This window comes from Typopeltis vanoorti, chromosome 19 (genome assembly GCF_054136105.1).
Source record: "Typopeltis vanoorti isolate ZY-2024b chromosome 19, IOZ_Tvanoo_1.0, whole genome shotgun sequence".
NCBI classification, from domain to species: Eukaryota; Metazoa; Arthropoda; class Arachnida; order Uropygi; family Thelyphonidae; genus Typopeltis; species Typopeltis vanoorti.
This window is the reverse complement of record NC_143567.1, coordinates 78381120-78398864: the sequence shown is the minus strand read 5'-3', so window position 1 is coordinate 78398864 and position 17745 is coordinate 78381120. Positions and strand designations below refer to the sequence as shown.

Here is a 17745-nt window from a genome sequence, read left to right as displayed (position 1 = left end):
TGGAAAACCAGCCTTGTTGGCCGAGTGGTTAGCGTATTGTTCACTCTCCAGCCAAGACGCTGTGGGTTTGAATCCCACTGTGGGTTTGGATGTTTGTGATTGTTCTACAAACTTTGTGTGGAAAGGGAATCTGCGACCCTACCACTTATTTTAGCAGAGGACATCATTGCCAAAACTATGTGAGGCACAGCAGTGACCATACGGCTTCTATGGATGTCAAATGTGAAATGGAAAAAAAAAAGCATTGGATAAAATGCTTTTGTTTGTTAAAGCAAAAATTAAAATTGATTTTGATGATGGGGGGGGGGAGTGAAGTTAGTTACAGATACTATAAATTACTCAAGCAGAAAGTACTTAATAAAATTATTAGATAAAGCAAAATTTTTGGCTAGATTCCGTGGCTATCTTCAGTAAACATCTGTAAGGAGGGAAGGGTTACAGCAGTGTTTCCCAACATTTTTTGGATCATGCCCCACCTCAATGTCTCAAAGATTTTGATCCCCCTAGCATAATAGTCAGCCAAGTTCTGAAAAAGTATAATATAAATATGTACTTGAAATAAAAAAGGAACATAGGTAAAACTGTTTTTAATTTGACTTTCTTCAATGAATATAAATTTTATATTACACTTTGTATATTATAAAACATAAATCGAACTGAACTCGAGAAAATAAAATCCAAGTTAATGCAATCCTTGAGCTTGATGTCTGCTGCAAAGAGTTTTTATTTGAAGTACTAATTTAGTTATTTTCAATCTCAAATCCCCATGGTTTGTGATATCCAGATGATTTCTTTTAGTAGCAAGTCATTTACAGCACTAAAGCCACATTCAACTAAATATGACGATGGGAAGGGCAACAGTATTTTTTTTGCAAAACTAGTTGAATTTCGGTATTTCATTTTTGTGTTGTCAGAAAGCTATGCCATTGTTCCTTTTATGTTAAATAAATTTCTAATACCCTCATCATTTTGCTTTTCTGAGAGTTCTTGATACTGCATTTATGTTGACTGCTGTACTAGTGATGTCAGCTTTTTTTCTTGGAAAATCAGGGTTGCAACATCAACAATTTATCACCGACAATGGTGAGTTTTATGAGCATATCGGTGATGAGATGACAAATACAATGTCATTTTCTAATTGCTTTTTTTTTTCATAAAGATTTGCTAATTTGTTTTTTACCAATTTCTCTAGTATTTTGGAGAAAACAGGAAGTAGAGAGATTGGCCTGTAATTTTTGAGATCATTTTTGCATCTTTTTTTTATAAATAGGTATTACAAAGCAGCTTTCTTAAATTCTGTTGGAAACACATCTGTCATAAATTAAAGATTGTCACCAAAGGATGTATCAAATATTTTTGGCATTCATGCACAATGCTGACATTAATACCTTTTTGGCTTGTAGAAGAAGAGATTTTAAATCTCATTATAATATGTTTTGTTAAATTGTGAATGAAGATATTTATAATTAATAATACATCATTCGTAATTAACATGATATACCATATCATAAGCAGGACTTATTTAAATTTATTTTGTTGGTCTCTTGCTTATAAAATGTTATTCATGTAACTCTTTTTGAGTTTTGTTAATTTTCTTTATATAATTTTAGGGTATATCATAGACATGAAAAGGCTCTGTATTAAAGTATCATTTATTATATTTGCTTTATTCCTTTAATAATAATATAAGAAACTGTAATGTATGTAATTTTAATATATCCAGAGGTTCTTTGTGATATCATTTGATTGATTGTTGTGAGAAATCATGCAAATTTCTCCTCGCACGTGTTGGAGTGTGAACTACTATATTATTATTATTATTATTTGACACCTCCAGGGAGTCCAAAGACTCATCGAGGGAGGGCACTCACTCCACAACTCTGTCTCAACCTATATACCAAGGGAAAAGCAAGTTCGATGTGAGCTAAACCGGTGAGAACCAGTTACTGGCAGGAAAAAGGAACGAGTGGAACAAAAATGAAAGGAGAAACGAATGGGGGAGTATAGAGAACGGTAGCTAGAGATCGAAGGGGAATTTTGACGTGCTGAAAACGGAATAGAAAGGACCAGGAATCGTTTGGCATTTTAACTTACCTTTTCGGAGTTGGATTTCTACCAAAACTTCCTAATGCCTAGCAGTGGAATAGTGCAGGACATAGGATAATGTGAATAAGAAAAGGAAGAAATTTGTACTTAATTTATACCTAGTGTAAAAAGGTTATATTCTCCCGAGTCTATAAATCAATCACGGAAATAGAAGATTCTTTTAAGTTTGTGTTACTACAAAGTAAAAGTCAGCAAGGACTTTAAAGATGTTGTTCGATCTCCATATGATGTAATGAAGCTATATCCTGGTAAGATTACCTTATTATACTTAGTGTGAAGTAACGAAAATTAATTCCGCTGAAAGTGATTTATTCCTAGTTGCTGTATTCAGCAAGTCAAGATTGAATGCGTGATGTGCTAAGACTTTTCCCTCTTCAAGTGACAAATGCTATATTATTGAATCAAGTGTAAATTGACTGAACGAGAATATTGAGAAGCCTATTTGTTGTAATTTAGGAATCTCGAACTTACAAGGACTAATTTTGATTGACTAAGCTTAGAGAATTACAAATGAATGTCTGATGGTTCATGAGTTGTATTCTTTCTGAATATCTTGAACTGATTTGATATTTAAAATGTTTTGAGATGTAACCTTGGTCAGAGTTAATTATAAATTTTAAGCTTGCTGAGTAGTGTACTAGTATCTTAATGAGAGTCTTATATTTGTTTAATTGTAATGTCCCTGTTGGAATATTGTGTTATGATGTAATTATATTTGACACTGCATTAAATGTTTTTTTTTTTTTTTTTTATCTAAGATCAATCTAGAGTTTGCCTGATTTTCTTTCACTGAACTGCTCATTAATATTTCGAACCAAAAGTGGGAGCTTTGCTTAATAGTGAGAACCTTGGCCTAATATCAGCTTTATAATAACCTGGTACAGTTGAAGATTGATTTATCAAAGTTGCTCATGCAATTCAGAACATAGTGGCGCAGTATAATACAAATTTTCTTTATGTTCGGATGATATATCAGCCTACAACTAGTTAAATACCAACAAGAGAGAGCTATAAGACAATAAAACTTGATTGAGCAGAAGCTACGATCCAACAAAATGGTGCAGTTGACAGGATGTTGATTCACAAGTATTAATTGAGAGATTAAGTTTTTTTTATATTTAACTTAAGAGGAACTAATTCCTAAAACTTTAGTAGTAAGGTTAAATGAATCACGGTGAGTTGGTTGTGGAACAAATCAGGCAAAGAATTATATTTTGAATAGTTTTAAACAAGTTGTGAGAATTAAAGTAGTAAATGATAATCCAATATGGCTCTTGCATCTATCACAGGAATGGAAGACAGTGAATTCTTCAGAACTGTGAACCCCCAACAGGCCTTTCCTCAATTTTCAGGAGAGAAATCAGATGATGCATTGTTTTTTTTTACCTTTATTGAAAAACTCAGAGAGACAGCAAATTGGACTGACTTTCAGTTATTGATATTGCTCAGAAACAAATTAATTGGTAAAGCAAAAACATTTTTATACTCATCTCCAGTACTTAGAGAAACATTTGAATACTCAAAATTTAAAGAAGTTTTATTATCTCAATTTTCTAAACTGAGAAGTGTTGGACCAAATCTGTGGAAACTACAAAGGATCACACAGAAGGATAAAGAGTGTTGCCAAATTCTACAATCGCTTGTTAACTCTTTCTAACAGTCTGAATGTATCCAATGCAGATAAACCTCATTTGGATTGGGCAGCATATCAACAGTTTCGACAAGGTGTTAAGCCAGAACTCAGGGAAACAGCCTATAAAAAGATCACCACCACACTAAAGGAGTGCCTTATAGCTGTCAAAGAGAAAGAACTGATGATAGGAGACCTTTGTCCCTCATCCAATATAGGCCATGTAAACATCATAGAAAGGACTGGTTGTTCCCTAGGCCTAAATGAAATCTCAAAGGAGACTAAAAAAGAAAGAGGAAGGGAAGAGAATTCCATAAATTGTAACCACTTATCTGAGAGTAATGAACAATCCAACAAGAAGTTAATGAAAGAAGTACAAACCTTAGTTCACCAGGAAGTAGAGAAGCTGCAACAACTAATAATGAATAGTTTTGATGAAGTGATGAAACAATTAGCAGCAAACACTGAAAAATCTCAAGAAGACTACAACCCCACAGCAGATAAAACTAGCGAGATGATCAGACTGGAAGTAGAAAGACAAAATAAACCCATTTTGGCTAATCTGGATAAGGTAGTGCAAGCACTAGAGAATGTTAAACAACAGATGTCCATTGTCTCCCAACCTCAGACAAGGAGAGAATATCTCATTGATCATAGAGATCCGCCTAAATGCTTCAGTTGCAATAAAGTTGGACACATTGCCAGGAATTGCTCCTTTGATAGAAGAAATTACTCCAACAACAAATGGAATTCTAATTTTGGACACATTCCTCACAGAGAATATAATAAGTTTCGAAATTTCCCTAGATTGAGAGAATCAATGATGAGGATTACAGGAAATGTCCGAGGTTATAAATGTAACATTCTGTACACAGGTTGTAATGCCTCAACCATCAGTAAGCAGTATTTCTTGAAAATAAGAGATAAGTTGTGGAAAAACATTGCCAAATTAAGGAGACCTGTGAGAATTACCACTCTCTCTGACTCGAACGCTACAGCATACGAGAAGGTTCGCACTAAAATTTATCTACCAGATATTAGACTGTATGTCTACCATTGTCCCTTTTACACCTAGCTTGGGTTCTCACATAATATAAGAACAAATTTTATGGAGAAGCATCACTTCTCTTGTGACTTTTCAAGAGGTGAAATATCCCTAATGAATAGAAAAATAAATGTCAGAAGAAGCCATAAGTCTGTATGCACAGGAAAGATGAGACTAACAGGAAGATTTTGTATACCTAATGAAGAAGAACCTCCTAATAGAGTGCAATCATCTGTAGATAAACCAACCATGAAAGATAGTGATACAAACTCTGATGTACTTGATCAGCCTGTAACACAACTTAACATCAAGTGTCCAATCCTGAACAAGAAATTGGTACTGGAAATCAACTGTCAGTTAAAATTAATTTTGCTAAAGTAACTGCTTTACATATCAGAACTAGAAATATGAGAAGAGAAAGGAATTACAAAGGAATGAGTGATCACAAAGGGATTACCAATAGAACAAATCACCCAGTCATGAGACGACTAAGACTCAATTCTAGTGACAGAGAACAGAACTTCTGCCCAGAAAAGACAGTGTCCCACTATAAGTGTAGCAAACAAATTTTTCCCTGTGATAAAAACAGCAAGAATCCAAGTGGAGAGAAATAGATACACAGACTGTAATGAGAAATTAAATTTTATTCAGACTAGGCACTATCTGAGACCTCAAGAAAGAAGTAGAAAGTCTGAATCCTCCCAGAGATCTATGTGAAAAAAAAATTTTTCTTTAAAGAAAAATTTTTCAGAAAAAGAGTAAGCTTTTGTTAAATTGTGAATGAAGATATTTATAATTAATAATACTTCATTCATAATTAACATGATCTACCATATCATAAGCAGGACTTATTTAAATTTATTTTGTTGGTCTCTTGCTTATAAAATGTTATTCATGTAATTTTAGGGTATATCATAGACACGAAAAGGCTCTGTATTAAAGTGTCATTTATTTTATTTGCTTTATTCCTTTAATAATAATATAAGAAACTGTAATGTATGTAATTTTAGTATATCCAGAAGAGTGGTTGTGAGAAATCATGCAAATTTCTTCTAGTGCGTGTTGGAGCGTGAACTACTATATACCAAGGGAAAAGCAAGTTCGATGTGAGCTAAACCGGTGGGAACCAGTTACTGGTGGGAAAAAGGAACGAGTGGACATGAAAACGAAAGTAAAAAGGAGAAACGAGTGGGGGAGTATAGAGAACGGTAGCTATAGATTGAAGGGGGATTTTGACATGCTGAAAACGGAATAGAAAGGACCAGGAATCATTTGGCATTTTAACTTACCTTTTGGGAGTTGGATTTCTACCAAAACTTCCTAACGCCTAGCAATTCCCGGTCCTCTCTATTCCGTTTTCAGCATGTCAAAATCCTCCTTCAATCTATAGCTACCATTCTCTATATTCCCCCATTCGTTTCTCCTTTTTACTTTCGTTTTCATGTCCACTCGTTCCTTTTTCCCACCATTTGGCATTTTAACTTACCTTTTGGGAGTTGGATTTCTACCAAAACTTCCTAATGCCTAGCAATTCCCGGTCCTTTCTATTCTGTTTTCAGCATGTCAAAATCCCCCTTCAATCTATAGCTACTGTTCTCTATACTCCCCCACTCGTTTCTCCTTTTTAGTTTCGTTTTCATGTCTACTCGTTCCTTTTTCCCACCGCTTTAGCTCACATCGAACTTGCTTTTCCCTTGGTATATAGTAGTTCACGCTCCAACACGCACTAGAAGAAATTTGCATGATTTCTCACAACATTCAATCAAATGATATCACAAGGAATCTTCTGGATATATTAAAATTACATACATTACAGTTTCTGATATTATTATTAAAGGAATAAAGCAAATAAAATAAATGAATAAGAAAAGAAAGAAATTGGTAGTTAATTTATACCTGGTGCAAAAAGTTATATTCTCCCAAGTCTATAAATCAATTGCGGAAATAGAAGATTCTTTTAAGTTTGTGTTACTACAAAGTAAAAGTCAGCAAGGACTTTAAAAATGTTGTTCGATCCCCATATGATGTAATGAAGCTATATCCTGGTAAGATTACCTTATTATACTTAGTGTGAAGTAACAAAAATTAATTCTGCTGAAAGTAATTTATTCTTAGTTGCTGTATTCAACAAGTCAAGATTGAATGGGTGATGTGCTAAGACTTTTCCCTCTTCAAGTGACAAATGCTATATTATTGAATTAAGTGTAAATTGACTGAATGAGAATATTGAGATGCCTATTTGTTGTAATTTAGGAATCTCGAACTTACAAGAACTAATTTTGATTGACTAAGCTTAGAGAATTACAAATGAATGTCTGATGGTTCATGAGTTGTATTCTTTCTGAATATCTTGAACTGATTTGATATTTAAAATGTTTTGAGATGTAACCTTGGTCAGAGTGAAGTTGTGATAGAAGTTCTTTGTAACAAGAAGAATAAGATCTTAAAAGTTCTTAAAAGAACTGGGAGATGGACTGAGTCCTTGACTCTTTATCCCGTCATCTGAATGAAGTAAATCTGTATGGATGGAGTGTTGTTGAGCTAAAAAGCTCTAGTCATGGCTAGGTAACGGCGATAGCCAAGCCTCAGTTAAAACTTCATTGGCTTCAGCATCGCCATTTGTTACCTTGGAAGTCCTAAAAAGGACTTTTTTTCTGTACCAGGTTCAAGAATAAGATCTGTTAATATAGTTTTTATTTATAAATTTTAAGCTAAGTAGTGTACTAGTATCTTAGTGAGAGTTTTATGTTCGTTTAATTGTAATGTCCCTGTTGGAACATTGTGTTATGATGTAATTATATGTGACACTGCATTAAATGTTTTTTTTTTTTTTATCTAAGATCAATCTAGAGTTTGCCTGATTTTCTTTCACTGAACTGCTCATTAAATATTTTGAACCAAAAGGGGGAGTTTTGCTTAATAGTGAGAACCTTGGCCTAAAATCAGCTTTATAATAACCTGGTACAGTTGAAGGTTGATTTATCAAAGTTGCTCATGCAATTCAGAACATAGAGTGGCGCATTATAATACAAATTTTCTTTATGCTTGGATGATATATCAGCCTACAACTAGTTAAATACCAATGAGAGAGAATTATAAGACAATAAAACTTGATTGAGCAGAAGCTATGATCCAACAGTTTGATTTCATTCTCACAAGTAGGAAAAAAAGTATATTGAACTCTCATTTCTTTTAAGAGTGCAATTTACTGATGGAGTATTAGATATATTTAGAAGTTTTTTTAATTGGCAGCTACGAAATAATCATTAAAATTTTCTGCTTAAGTTCTTTCACTCTTTAAATCTAAATGATTGCTATTATCACTTATAAAATCATGGAAATGTTGGTTCTCAGATATTTTTACCAAGTATATTATTTATGCATTTCCATTGTTTTTGGAACTACCTTCACATTTCCAAAATTCATTAGAGTAATACTAATTTTTTTCCTTCTTTCAATTTATAGCTTACCTGATTCCTATAGTCTCTCTGAATCTATGCTCATATTATTCATTGTTAGGATATGTTTTGTGCTTTTTATCCATCTTATCTCTGAGTTTTATGTCTTGTATTATCCATGGCTTCATTGGTTTGCACTTGCCTCCTTGGAGTATGATAGTTGCATGTTCTATTTCAGTATTTAATGTTAATGAATTCACAGAAAGCATCGTCAACATTGGTTTCAGATTTTATCTACCACCAGGATATAGAACTTAGTTTATGTTTCAGAATGCTGTACTTTATTCTAAGATACTGGACGCTGACATCTTTCTTGTCTGCAGATGGATTTTAACGGCTATCGGAAAATGATCTGTGATTGGCTGTTTTAACACTGTGGTCTGGATTTTATCTATACTTTGTGTTCTTACAAATGCATGATCTAGACATGTTGCACAGTCATTGAAATCCCTCATTAGAACATTCACATATTGTTCAAGGCCATACGTGGCTAATAAGTCAATATAATTGAGAGAATCGCAGCAGTTGCTTTAGTAAATTAATATGATCATCATCTAATTCCTAATATGTACCCTCAAGGGGTGTACAGGATATGATAGTACTACATGAAAAACTTACATCATTACTAACTTCCTATCTACAATATTCCTCCAAATCAATCTGTTACCTGTACAGACTCCAACATTATCAGATCTTATATTTGTCTTCTAAGACGCCTTTTACCATATTAATCCACCTATATCTTGGTCTTCCTCTGGGTCTTTTTCCTGCCAACTTGGTAGAGAACACTTGTTGCTAACCTTTCCTCTTCCATTCTGTTTAAGTGACCATACCACCTGAGATTAGCTCTGATAACACATTACTGGATGCTAACAATGTCAAGTTCTTTTCTAATATCTTTATTTTTAATATGATATTGCCATTGATGCCATCTCTTCATATCCCTAATCTTTCTCAGGGCTCTCATATCTGCAGTCTCTTGTCTTTGGTCAAGTGTTTTATTTCTAACCCAGCTCTCAGATCCATAAGTTAAAATTGGCTTGAACACTGTCTTGTATACAGCTAATTTAGTGTTTTGACTAATTTCTCTCTTATTCCATATAAATTTATTCATTTGACTTCCTATTATACCAGCTGTGTTCCTTCTGTTATCTATTTCCATATTCAATTTACCATCTTCACTAAAAATCGTGCCTAAGTAGCTGAAATATTTTATTTGTTTTATAGGTTCGCCATTCACAATGCAGTTGATATTTTCAATGCTTCTGCCTATTTTCATTGTCTTTGTCTTGTTATTGCTGACCTTCATACCATATCTATTACAACAGTTATTCAATTTAGTCAGGGAATCTTGCAGACTTGTACCAAATTTATTTATCATCCATATAAAGTAAAGAGCTGAGATTAATATCTCCAATTTTGATATCGGGTTTAATACCACTTTTCTTCATAATGTGATCTAACTGCTGACTTACAACTCAAATAAAGACCTAGGTATTGCTTGATATAATATCCTACTGATGCCATATAACTAGCATTTTGAAAGCTTTTCTCTTAGCACTTGATCATATGACCAAGCTTGATTCTTCTTGTCTGGGGTTGTCACCGTATAGATATTTTTTGATGATGTTTGGAGGATATCCATTTTGTGATAATGTGTAGGCTATTAGTGAGAGTTCAGTCTGTGTATCCTCCCCTTCTGATATAAACTTTTGGGCTCTATTTTTCAACATGTGGATAATGACATCACACAGATGTTTAAACACTGCCTTCAGTCTAATTTCTTCAAGGTTAACAACACTATATACCAACAATTAGAAGGCCGCTGTCACCATCTTGTGCAGACCTTTTCATGGAAAAACTTGAAAAAGAAATTCTCTCCACAATCTCCCCTAGACCATCTATATGGTGGAGATATGTAGATGATATTTTCATTATATGGCAAGACAGCTTAGAAAACCTAAAATCGTTTGTGAATAAAATCAACTCAATACATAAGATAAAATTCACTCTGGAAGTAGAAAACAATAGCCAACTGCATTTTTTAGACATCTTGATAAAGAGACAATTAAATAGTGTCAAATTATCTATTTACAGAAAGCCTACAGACACTGGAAGATATCTTCATTATACTTCAAACCATCACAGGACACACAAACTGAGCATTATCCACACGTTGTAAAATAGAGCCCGAAAGTTTATATCAGAAGAGGAGGACACACAGACTGAACTCTCACTAATAGCCAAGCTCCCAGCACATTTCTACTGTAGTAATGATTCCTTTCATCAGGTCAATTTCTTATCAAATAGCCAGAATACTAAGAGCCTACAACATCAGAGTAGTCTTCAAACCAACCACCAGCATAAGACAGGTTTTAGGATCCCCAAAAGATAAGGTGCCATTCTACAAATATCCAGGAGTATATTACATTCCTTGCTCCTGTGGTCTTTCCGACATTGGACAAATTTCACTGAGTTTAGAGACCAGACAAAAAGAACATGTTGGCGATGTAAACCACAACAGAAGTATTTCTTCCGGCTTAGCACATCATTTCTGTACGTCTAACCACACGATAGAGTGGCAAAACAGCTCCATGCCATATTTAGATGACGACTACAGACATCGTTTATTTAAGGAAGCCACAATAGTGTTAATAACTGGCAGAAACCTCAACAGAAATCAGAGTACTATTCCGAACAGTTCATAGAAAAATCTGATCCTCTCTCTAAACCTATCTGAATTACAGCTAGTCAGTAATCACATTACGTGTTTACAACAAAGACACATGTGATAATGAATAAGAACAATAAGTCCTCTCAGTCTCTGTCACGCAAATGTGTAACCTTAGCTACTAGATTGTTTACGACGTTTTTTATGTTCCTTCAATTTGCATTTACTAGTTTTTTATGCTTTTCCGTTACGCCTTGAAAAAGCTAGACAGTTTGCTAGCAAAACTGGTAGGCAAAGAATGTAAGATGTTTGTATGCATTACATATGGTCAGTATTAAAACAATAAGTTTATATGTTTAAAATAATACATGGTGTAATATAATAGGGTGCTTGATATATAGCAGTCAACAGTAAGACTGCAACTGACCATAGAGGAGAGTAATCCCAGGTAGAGAAGGCCAACTCAAGGCAGTTAAGCCAGATAAGGCTATAACCACTTTTTATCAGTCATTTTTATGCTTTAGTTTCAGTTTGTCTTTTGGTTGTTCATCTGCATGAGACTGGCAAAAAAGGAAAACTGATAACTTTTGGATATATGACTATATGAAAAGAGCCGAGTCCTTTTTTCTCAGCTCTTTTATATCATCATAAACAGTCTGTCTTTTCTTTCTTCTAATACTATAAGGCTCTCTTGCATCCCATACTAACTATTCTAGGCCTATGCTGAACACTCCTTTACTTTTTCACCTCAATAAAGGTTGAAAGTGGTCTGGGTGGTGGTCCTTCCAATAATGCATGGCATTATACAACCTAAAAGCATGTGCACTTTTGCATTATGGAATACTAAGACAGTTGATAAAGATGTCTTTAGCTTCTATATACAAGTAGCCTAGTCGTAGAGATACTTCACATGCAAATTTTGTTTACTTACACTTGGATAAAGGATTAGACCAAGAATATAATTTCTTGATATCTTTAATTTATATCATAACTAAGTGAAAAAAACTTTCATCTCTTTATAGATTGAGCTATTTATTACATTTTTCATTTGGCTTTGTATGTTATCTTGTCTTTGAATTACAAGAATCTTTATGGAAGAACATACTGCATGCCATAGCATTTTGATACAGTATTTGTAGAGTAGAAGCCACAAATAACTAGTGACAGTGCAAAATAAATAGTCCTGAAGGAAAATAAATACAACCACAACTTGTACAACATCTGCTTCTAGAGAATTTGGAGTTGAGGGTTCTCTCATGGGTATGAAGCAAAAAGATTTCAGGCCAGCCTGGTTGGCCACTCTCCAACCAAGAAACTTCAGGTTTGAATCCTGCCATGTGCATGGATGTATGTGATTGTCTTTAGATGGGAGATGTATTTCATTGCCTACTGGGATACCATTGCAATCAGGGTTTCTGGACTAGGTTTCATTTTTAGTATTTTTTTTTACAGTGTACTGTAGATTTACAATCTTTCATGGGTAAGAGAGACACATAAAAAAGAAGTAGAGTATGAAATTATCTTCTGAGGTTTGACTACATCCAAATGGAAGACGTGTATAATATCTATTTCGCATTAAAAGCAGGTTTACATATGGGGGGAAAATCTTCCTTAAGAAGCAGCACTGACGTACAGATTTACAACTTTTCTTGGTAGGATTATCATTATAAAAAATATGAAGAATTGACTGTATTTGAACTTGGTTCTTTCCAATTAGAGGTAACTCTCAGTTGTTCATGCAGCTGCACTGTGAAGGTATTTTTGATCATAGGTAGTAACACAAACCTGAATTCAGGAGCAATCCATCCACGTAAGTGAACACCTTGTGTCACAAGTTTGGTAAGATGCTAAATTTGAGAGGTAAAAAATCATTTTTCTCTCAAATTTTTTCTTTTGCATGGTTTTTGCATTTAAAAAATTCAAAGATATCATTACTTCAGCATTAGTTTATTATAATTAGTTTAACATTTCTGAAAATTGACTGATATGTTGAATCTTTTATTTACTTCCAAATAAATATAATTTAGCGTTTTTTAAAATAAATCTGATATAACTCGAAGTAACGTACGTGACAAAGGTTTTTACATTATCGTTGAGGTATTTTAATATGAAAATCATGGCTGTGCTGAACATGTAGAGTTCTGCAGTGTTTTCCAAGAGTTTTGAGAGAACTTTTCAATCAATCGTTCCATGCTGTTGTCAATAGTGAATACAAAGAGCAAGAGTGGAATGATCACAATGTGCAACATGATTCTAAACCAGCAATATATCATATGAATGCATTACCATATTGTATTATGGAAATTTTGTTGTTCAATCCCTCAATTTTTATATTTAGAAATAAGCATTCTAGAAGAGAGAATTTTTGATGTATTGCAGACCAATCATATTATGTAATATCATGAAGAGATAAAATTCTATTATTATGAGTGGTTTCTCATTCCCATCTTAGTTCACTGTGATCATATGGTCAGGAATAGTACATGGAGATAGGAAAGCAATCAGGCAATGAAGGCCAACTCAAGAAATTTAACTAGAAAAGGCTAGCAACATTTGGTACCAATTTGTCTTTTGGTCATTCAGATAGTGAAAAAAAAATAGCCTTTGACCACATGATATAAGAGCTGTAGCCTTTATCTTTTATTTAATACACACAGACACAATGCTTTTTTTTTTGTAAAACAATACGTTTCTGTACTCATTCTTTCATCATCATTGCCCATGGGTCCAATGCCTGTTATGTCTGATGCTTGTCTCATCATTCTTTAACATTTCTCTTGGTCCATTGCCAGGTGACTCAAATCCTGCAAACTCTTTCCACACCACTCTTTTACATCATCTACCCTCTTCTGTTTATACCATCCATTGCATCAAGGGTTGCAAGAAAAAAATTAAAAGGATAGGAAGAAAACTAAAAAATTATTTACTTTAATAAAAAAAATTCTGTAGTAAATATCTTAAGACATAGTGAAAATGTAAATTTCATTAAACAGCTAAGCTTATTTAAATACTAAGCACATGTGTAAAAAAAACTAATGAATATTACAAATTTCTAAATGATATGTTACATGTCACTGTAAAAGGTGCTGTTCCAAAAAAAATGCTGTGTGTGTGTGTGTGTGTGTGTGTGTGTGTCTTAGCTGCATACACAAGAGGTCCTACTATGCTACACATCTTTTCTTTCTCCTAATGTTAGACTGGTGCATCCCTGTACTACTCTAGGCCTACGATTGACTTCAACTGAGGCATTGATGCATGAAGTCATCTGCATCTATAAAAAAATCTATATTCAATCAGGAAAATACTTCACATGCAAACTTTTGTTTGCTCATGCTTGGGTAATGGATTAAAGAATATACTTTCTTGTCAAGTATAATTTATTAAGCCTTTCTAAAACTTATTGCTAGTTATATATTTCGTCATATGCATTAACAATTGAAATGTAGAAAAATAATTATCAGTTAAATGTGATGTAAAATCTTTATTTTGGTAGAGATGACAGGATGATGAAACAGTTTTGACATCAACATATAGTACATAATTATAGTAAATCCATCCCTATGAGCTAAACTGTATTTTATCTAATTCATGACGTATATTTCTTGAAGCTATTACATAATATTTCATATATCTTTTAGAAGATAACTATTTAAGAGGTCATATTTTTTTTCCCCTTTCTTTCTTTTTAGGCAGCTTCCATGTGAACATCTTTTCCATCCCAGTTGTGTGTGGCCATGGTTAAGAAACAACAGCACTTGTCCAACATGCCGTTTTTATATTTACTAGCTTTTCATTATTTCATTGGCATATAAATGAAGACTGTTAGACAGAACTGTTCATTCATCGTAGTGGAGTGGTAGTTAAGCTATAGAGGTGAAGAGAGTACCATCACCTGGTAGAACATTTAACAAATTTGCACAATCTGGAAAATTGATAGCAGTAGTGAGGTGCTAATCAAAATGAGAAAACAAAGAAATGAGCAATTTATTTTAAAATTCACTTGTGAAGATTTTTCTCAGAGTAGCCCATTTTTGGATGCATAGTCTTGGTTACTATGCAAAGTCACCACCTCACACAAATATTTTTTTGTTGTTGTTTTGTTTTAATTTCAGAATTAAGAACTAAGTGCAATTTGTATAAAATATGGTAGAAATTTGCGAAGACCAAAATGCTGTTAAGTTTTTTTTTTAAGTAAATGGAGAAATACATATTGACAATAAAATGTTTTTTTGAATCTTTGCTATTAATATATACATTTTTCCTCTTGAAATATAAAATTTGAAAGGTAATTACTAATTTTGGGTAGTAACATATTTTTAGGATCCTATTTATTTTACAGATAACAAGGTTTTTATTTTTTGACATCCTGCAAAAACAAACTGGCCAGAAAAACTATATGCAATTAAGACATACAGACTTAACCATCCTATTACAGTATTAATTAAATAACTAAGCCTCTACGGTAATTTGATCCCAATACATAGAGAAAGATCAATACAGGTAGTCCTCAACTTATGTAATAGTTATGTTCTGCAAACTTTATGTAACTTGAATTTAATCACATCCTGTTGCTTACAGTAAGTGTATGTAGTAGTGCATTAATATGTTTTAAAGGTTAGTTTCATTCACAGAATTCTCACACAGATTGGATTTCAATATGTAATTGTTAATGCAAAGTAGCACAATACAGTATAAATGGCATGAGAAAAGAGAAAAATTTTTTAAAATGTTTTATTTGGCTGTTCCAACCTTCCTTATGAAATTATCAAGAGCTAGTGGCTTATTTCTTCTCTTCATTAATCTCTAGATAACAGGCTAATGCATCATCTGTTTCTCTTTGTAGTGGGACATTAGGATCCATGCAAACACTATAAATATAGCAGGACTGAGGGAAAGAATAGGCATGTGCCATGTGGGCTGTCTGCTTTCCAGACAAGGACATGCAAAATATGTAGGCAGATTAAGTAAAATTTTTATAATTTACCATTTTTCTAGTCCATTATAGCCCCCTTTCGGGAAAATGTGCCTATCTGTATTGTATTTACATGGAATGTTCATTTGGTGAGAGAGAAGCTGTTCATAAACTCAGAGTAACAATATATATATATATATATATATATTTTTTTTTTTGTGTTAAAGCTTTTTCTTTTTAGAAGTTTTTTGTTTTTCCATCATGCAAAACATGGACATGAAATGCACCATTGAAATAATATGAAGTTTAAGATGGTTGATATATTTCATCCATCATGGTGATTAAAGATTCAGATCTATTTCACTAAAAGCTAAAGACCAGCAAATTGCTGAATTGCATCACATAGCTTATTTTTCTTTTCCATATATGAATCACAGGCTGTATTCTTTTAAATAAACTAAATGCAAAAAAACAAATTGTGATTAGTGATCAAAATGATAAATTTTTAATTTATTTCTTGAAGAGAAAAAAAACCTGCAGTATTGGAATCTGATAACTTGATTCACACAAATTTTCTTGATATATCTAGTTTTTAGCAGAATAATCAGTATAGCATGATTACATCCTAAGTTTAGCAAAATATCAATGTTTGTTATTCAGAAAGGTTACAAAATTAAATATGTGAATTTGTGGGGGAAAAAAAAATACCCACCATGATTTTGTAACAATATGAGACACAGGGCATGACCAGCATTTAAAGTGTCCCAATTAATGAGTTAGCTTTAGTTGACTACTGTTTTTAAATCAATAAAGATTTCTGCCTCCTTATTAAGAGGGGGGGGGGACTATATATTTCTGGATATTGAAAGGCATTCTCTTACTATACTTGCTATGCAGTATAGTAAAATGAGAACAGCTAACCTGAATAGTTCAAAAGATTTTATTGATAACACAAGTGACAAATGCTATGCTCATTGCTGATAAGTTCTTGATGCTTATTTAAGTGTTGGAAGTACTGTATGTTAGAGAGGTTCAGAAAGATTTTGTTCCAGCTGCATTTGTTTTTCTGTAAATTTGCATGATTGAGAAAGGACAATTTTTGATGATGTGTGTGTGTGTGTGTGAGAGAGAGAAATTTACAGCTATAGCAATATCATAAAATCGCTCTAAAACTTTGATAACTTTAGATAAAACTTGGATATACATTGTATGTTGTATAATATATATGCCAATCTAATAGAATAAAACAACACATCAAACACCACCATTAAAATTGATATTTCTGCCAAAAAAAAGTAGGGACTTTTTTTTTTTTTTTTTGAAACTAGTGCCACACACAACTAGCCCAGACCAAGTCTTTGGTTCAGATACTGTAAGACACAAGGAGTTTTTATGCAGGCATTTCAACTGAAGGTGAATTGTCTGTCTCATATGGAGATGAGATTGGCTTATATATACATAAATAAATAAATCTTCAGCTAAGTTTGTTTGTTTTGCAGAAAGAAAGAAACCTTGTTATCTCTGAACAAGAGGGAGATAGAGAAGGAATATCAATGGAGGAATAAAGATGTTTCGAAATTATTCGAAACCTCTTTATTCCTCCATTGATATTTATGCATCCAGATATATTGTCACTCATATCTACAATGAATGTGCCAAAAATTATTTTAATAAAGTTTAAAATGTTTTAAGACTAAGTAGTTTTTTTTTTTAATCTTAAAAGAAACATTTCATGTGCTTGCACTGCAAATGTACAATAACAATATCTATCTGTATAAAACCATAAGATAATGTTTATAATAAGATAATATAAGTAACATACACAGCAAATACTGCAAAAATCAAATGCAAATATTACATTTTTAGCATCTTACATACACATTTGACATTGCACATTATCTTATATTTTTATATAGATAGATA

At 33.0% G+C, this 17745-nt stretch overlaps 1 protein-coding gene across 3 annotated transcripts in view; it reads left to right on the top strand.

Moving 5' to 3' along the window:
- Window positions 1-15144, top strand: part of LOC150096276 (uncharacterized) — an 89322-nt gene extending 74178 nt beyond the window's left edge. For all 3 annotated transcript variants that reach the window (XM_090408886.1, XM_090408887.1, XM_090408885.1), the window contains exon 7: window positions 14600-15144. In XM_090408886.1, coding sequence (XP_090265012.1) covers window positions 14600-14696 — 97 coding nt within the window. In that variant the 3' untranslated portion in view covers window positions 14697-15144. The remainder of the gene's footprint in view (window positions 1-14599) is intronic.
- Window positions 15145-17745: the final 2601 nt, after the last annotated feature.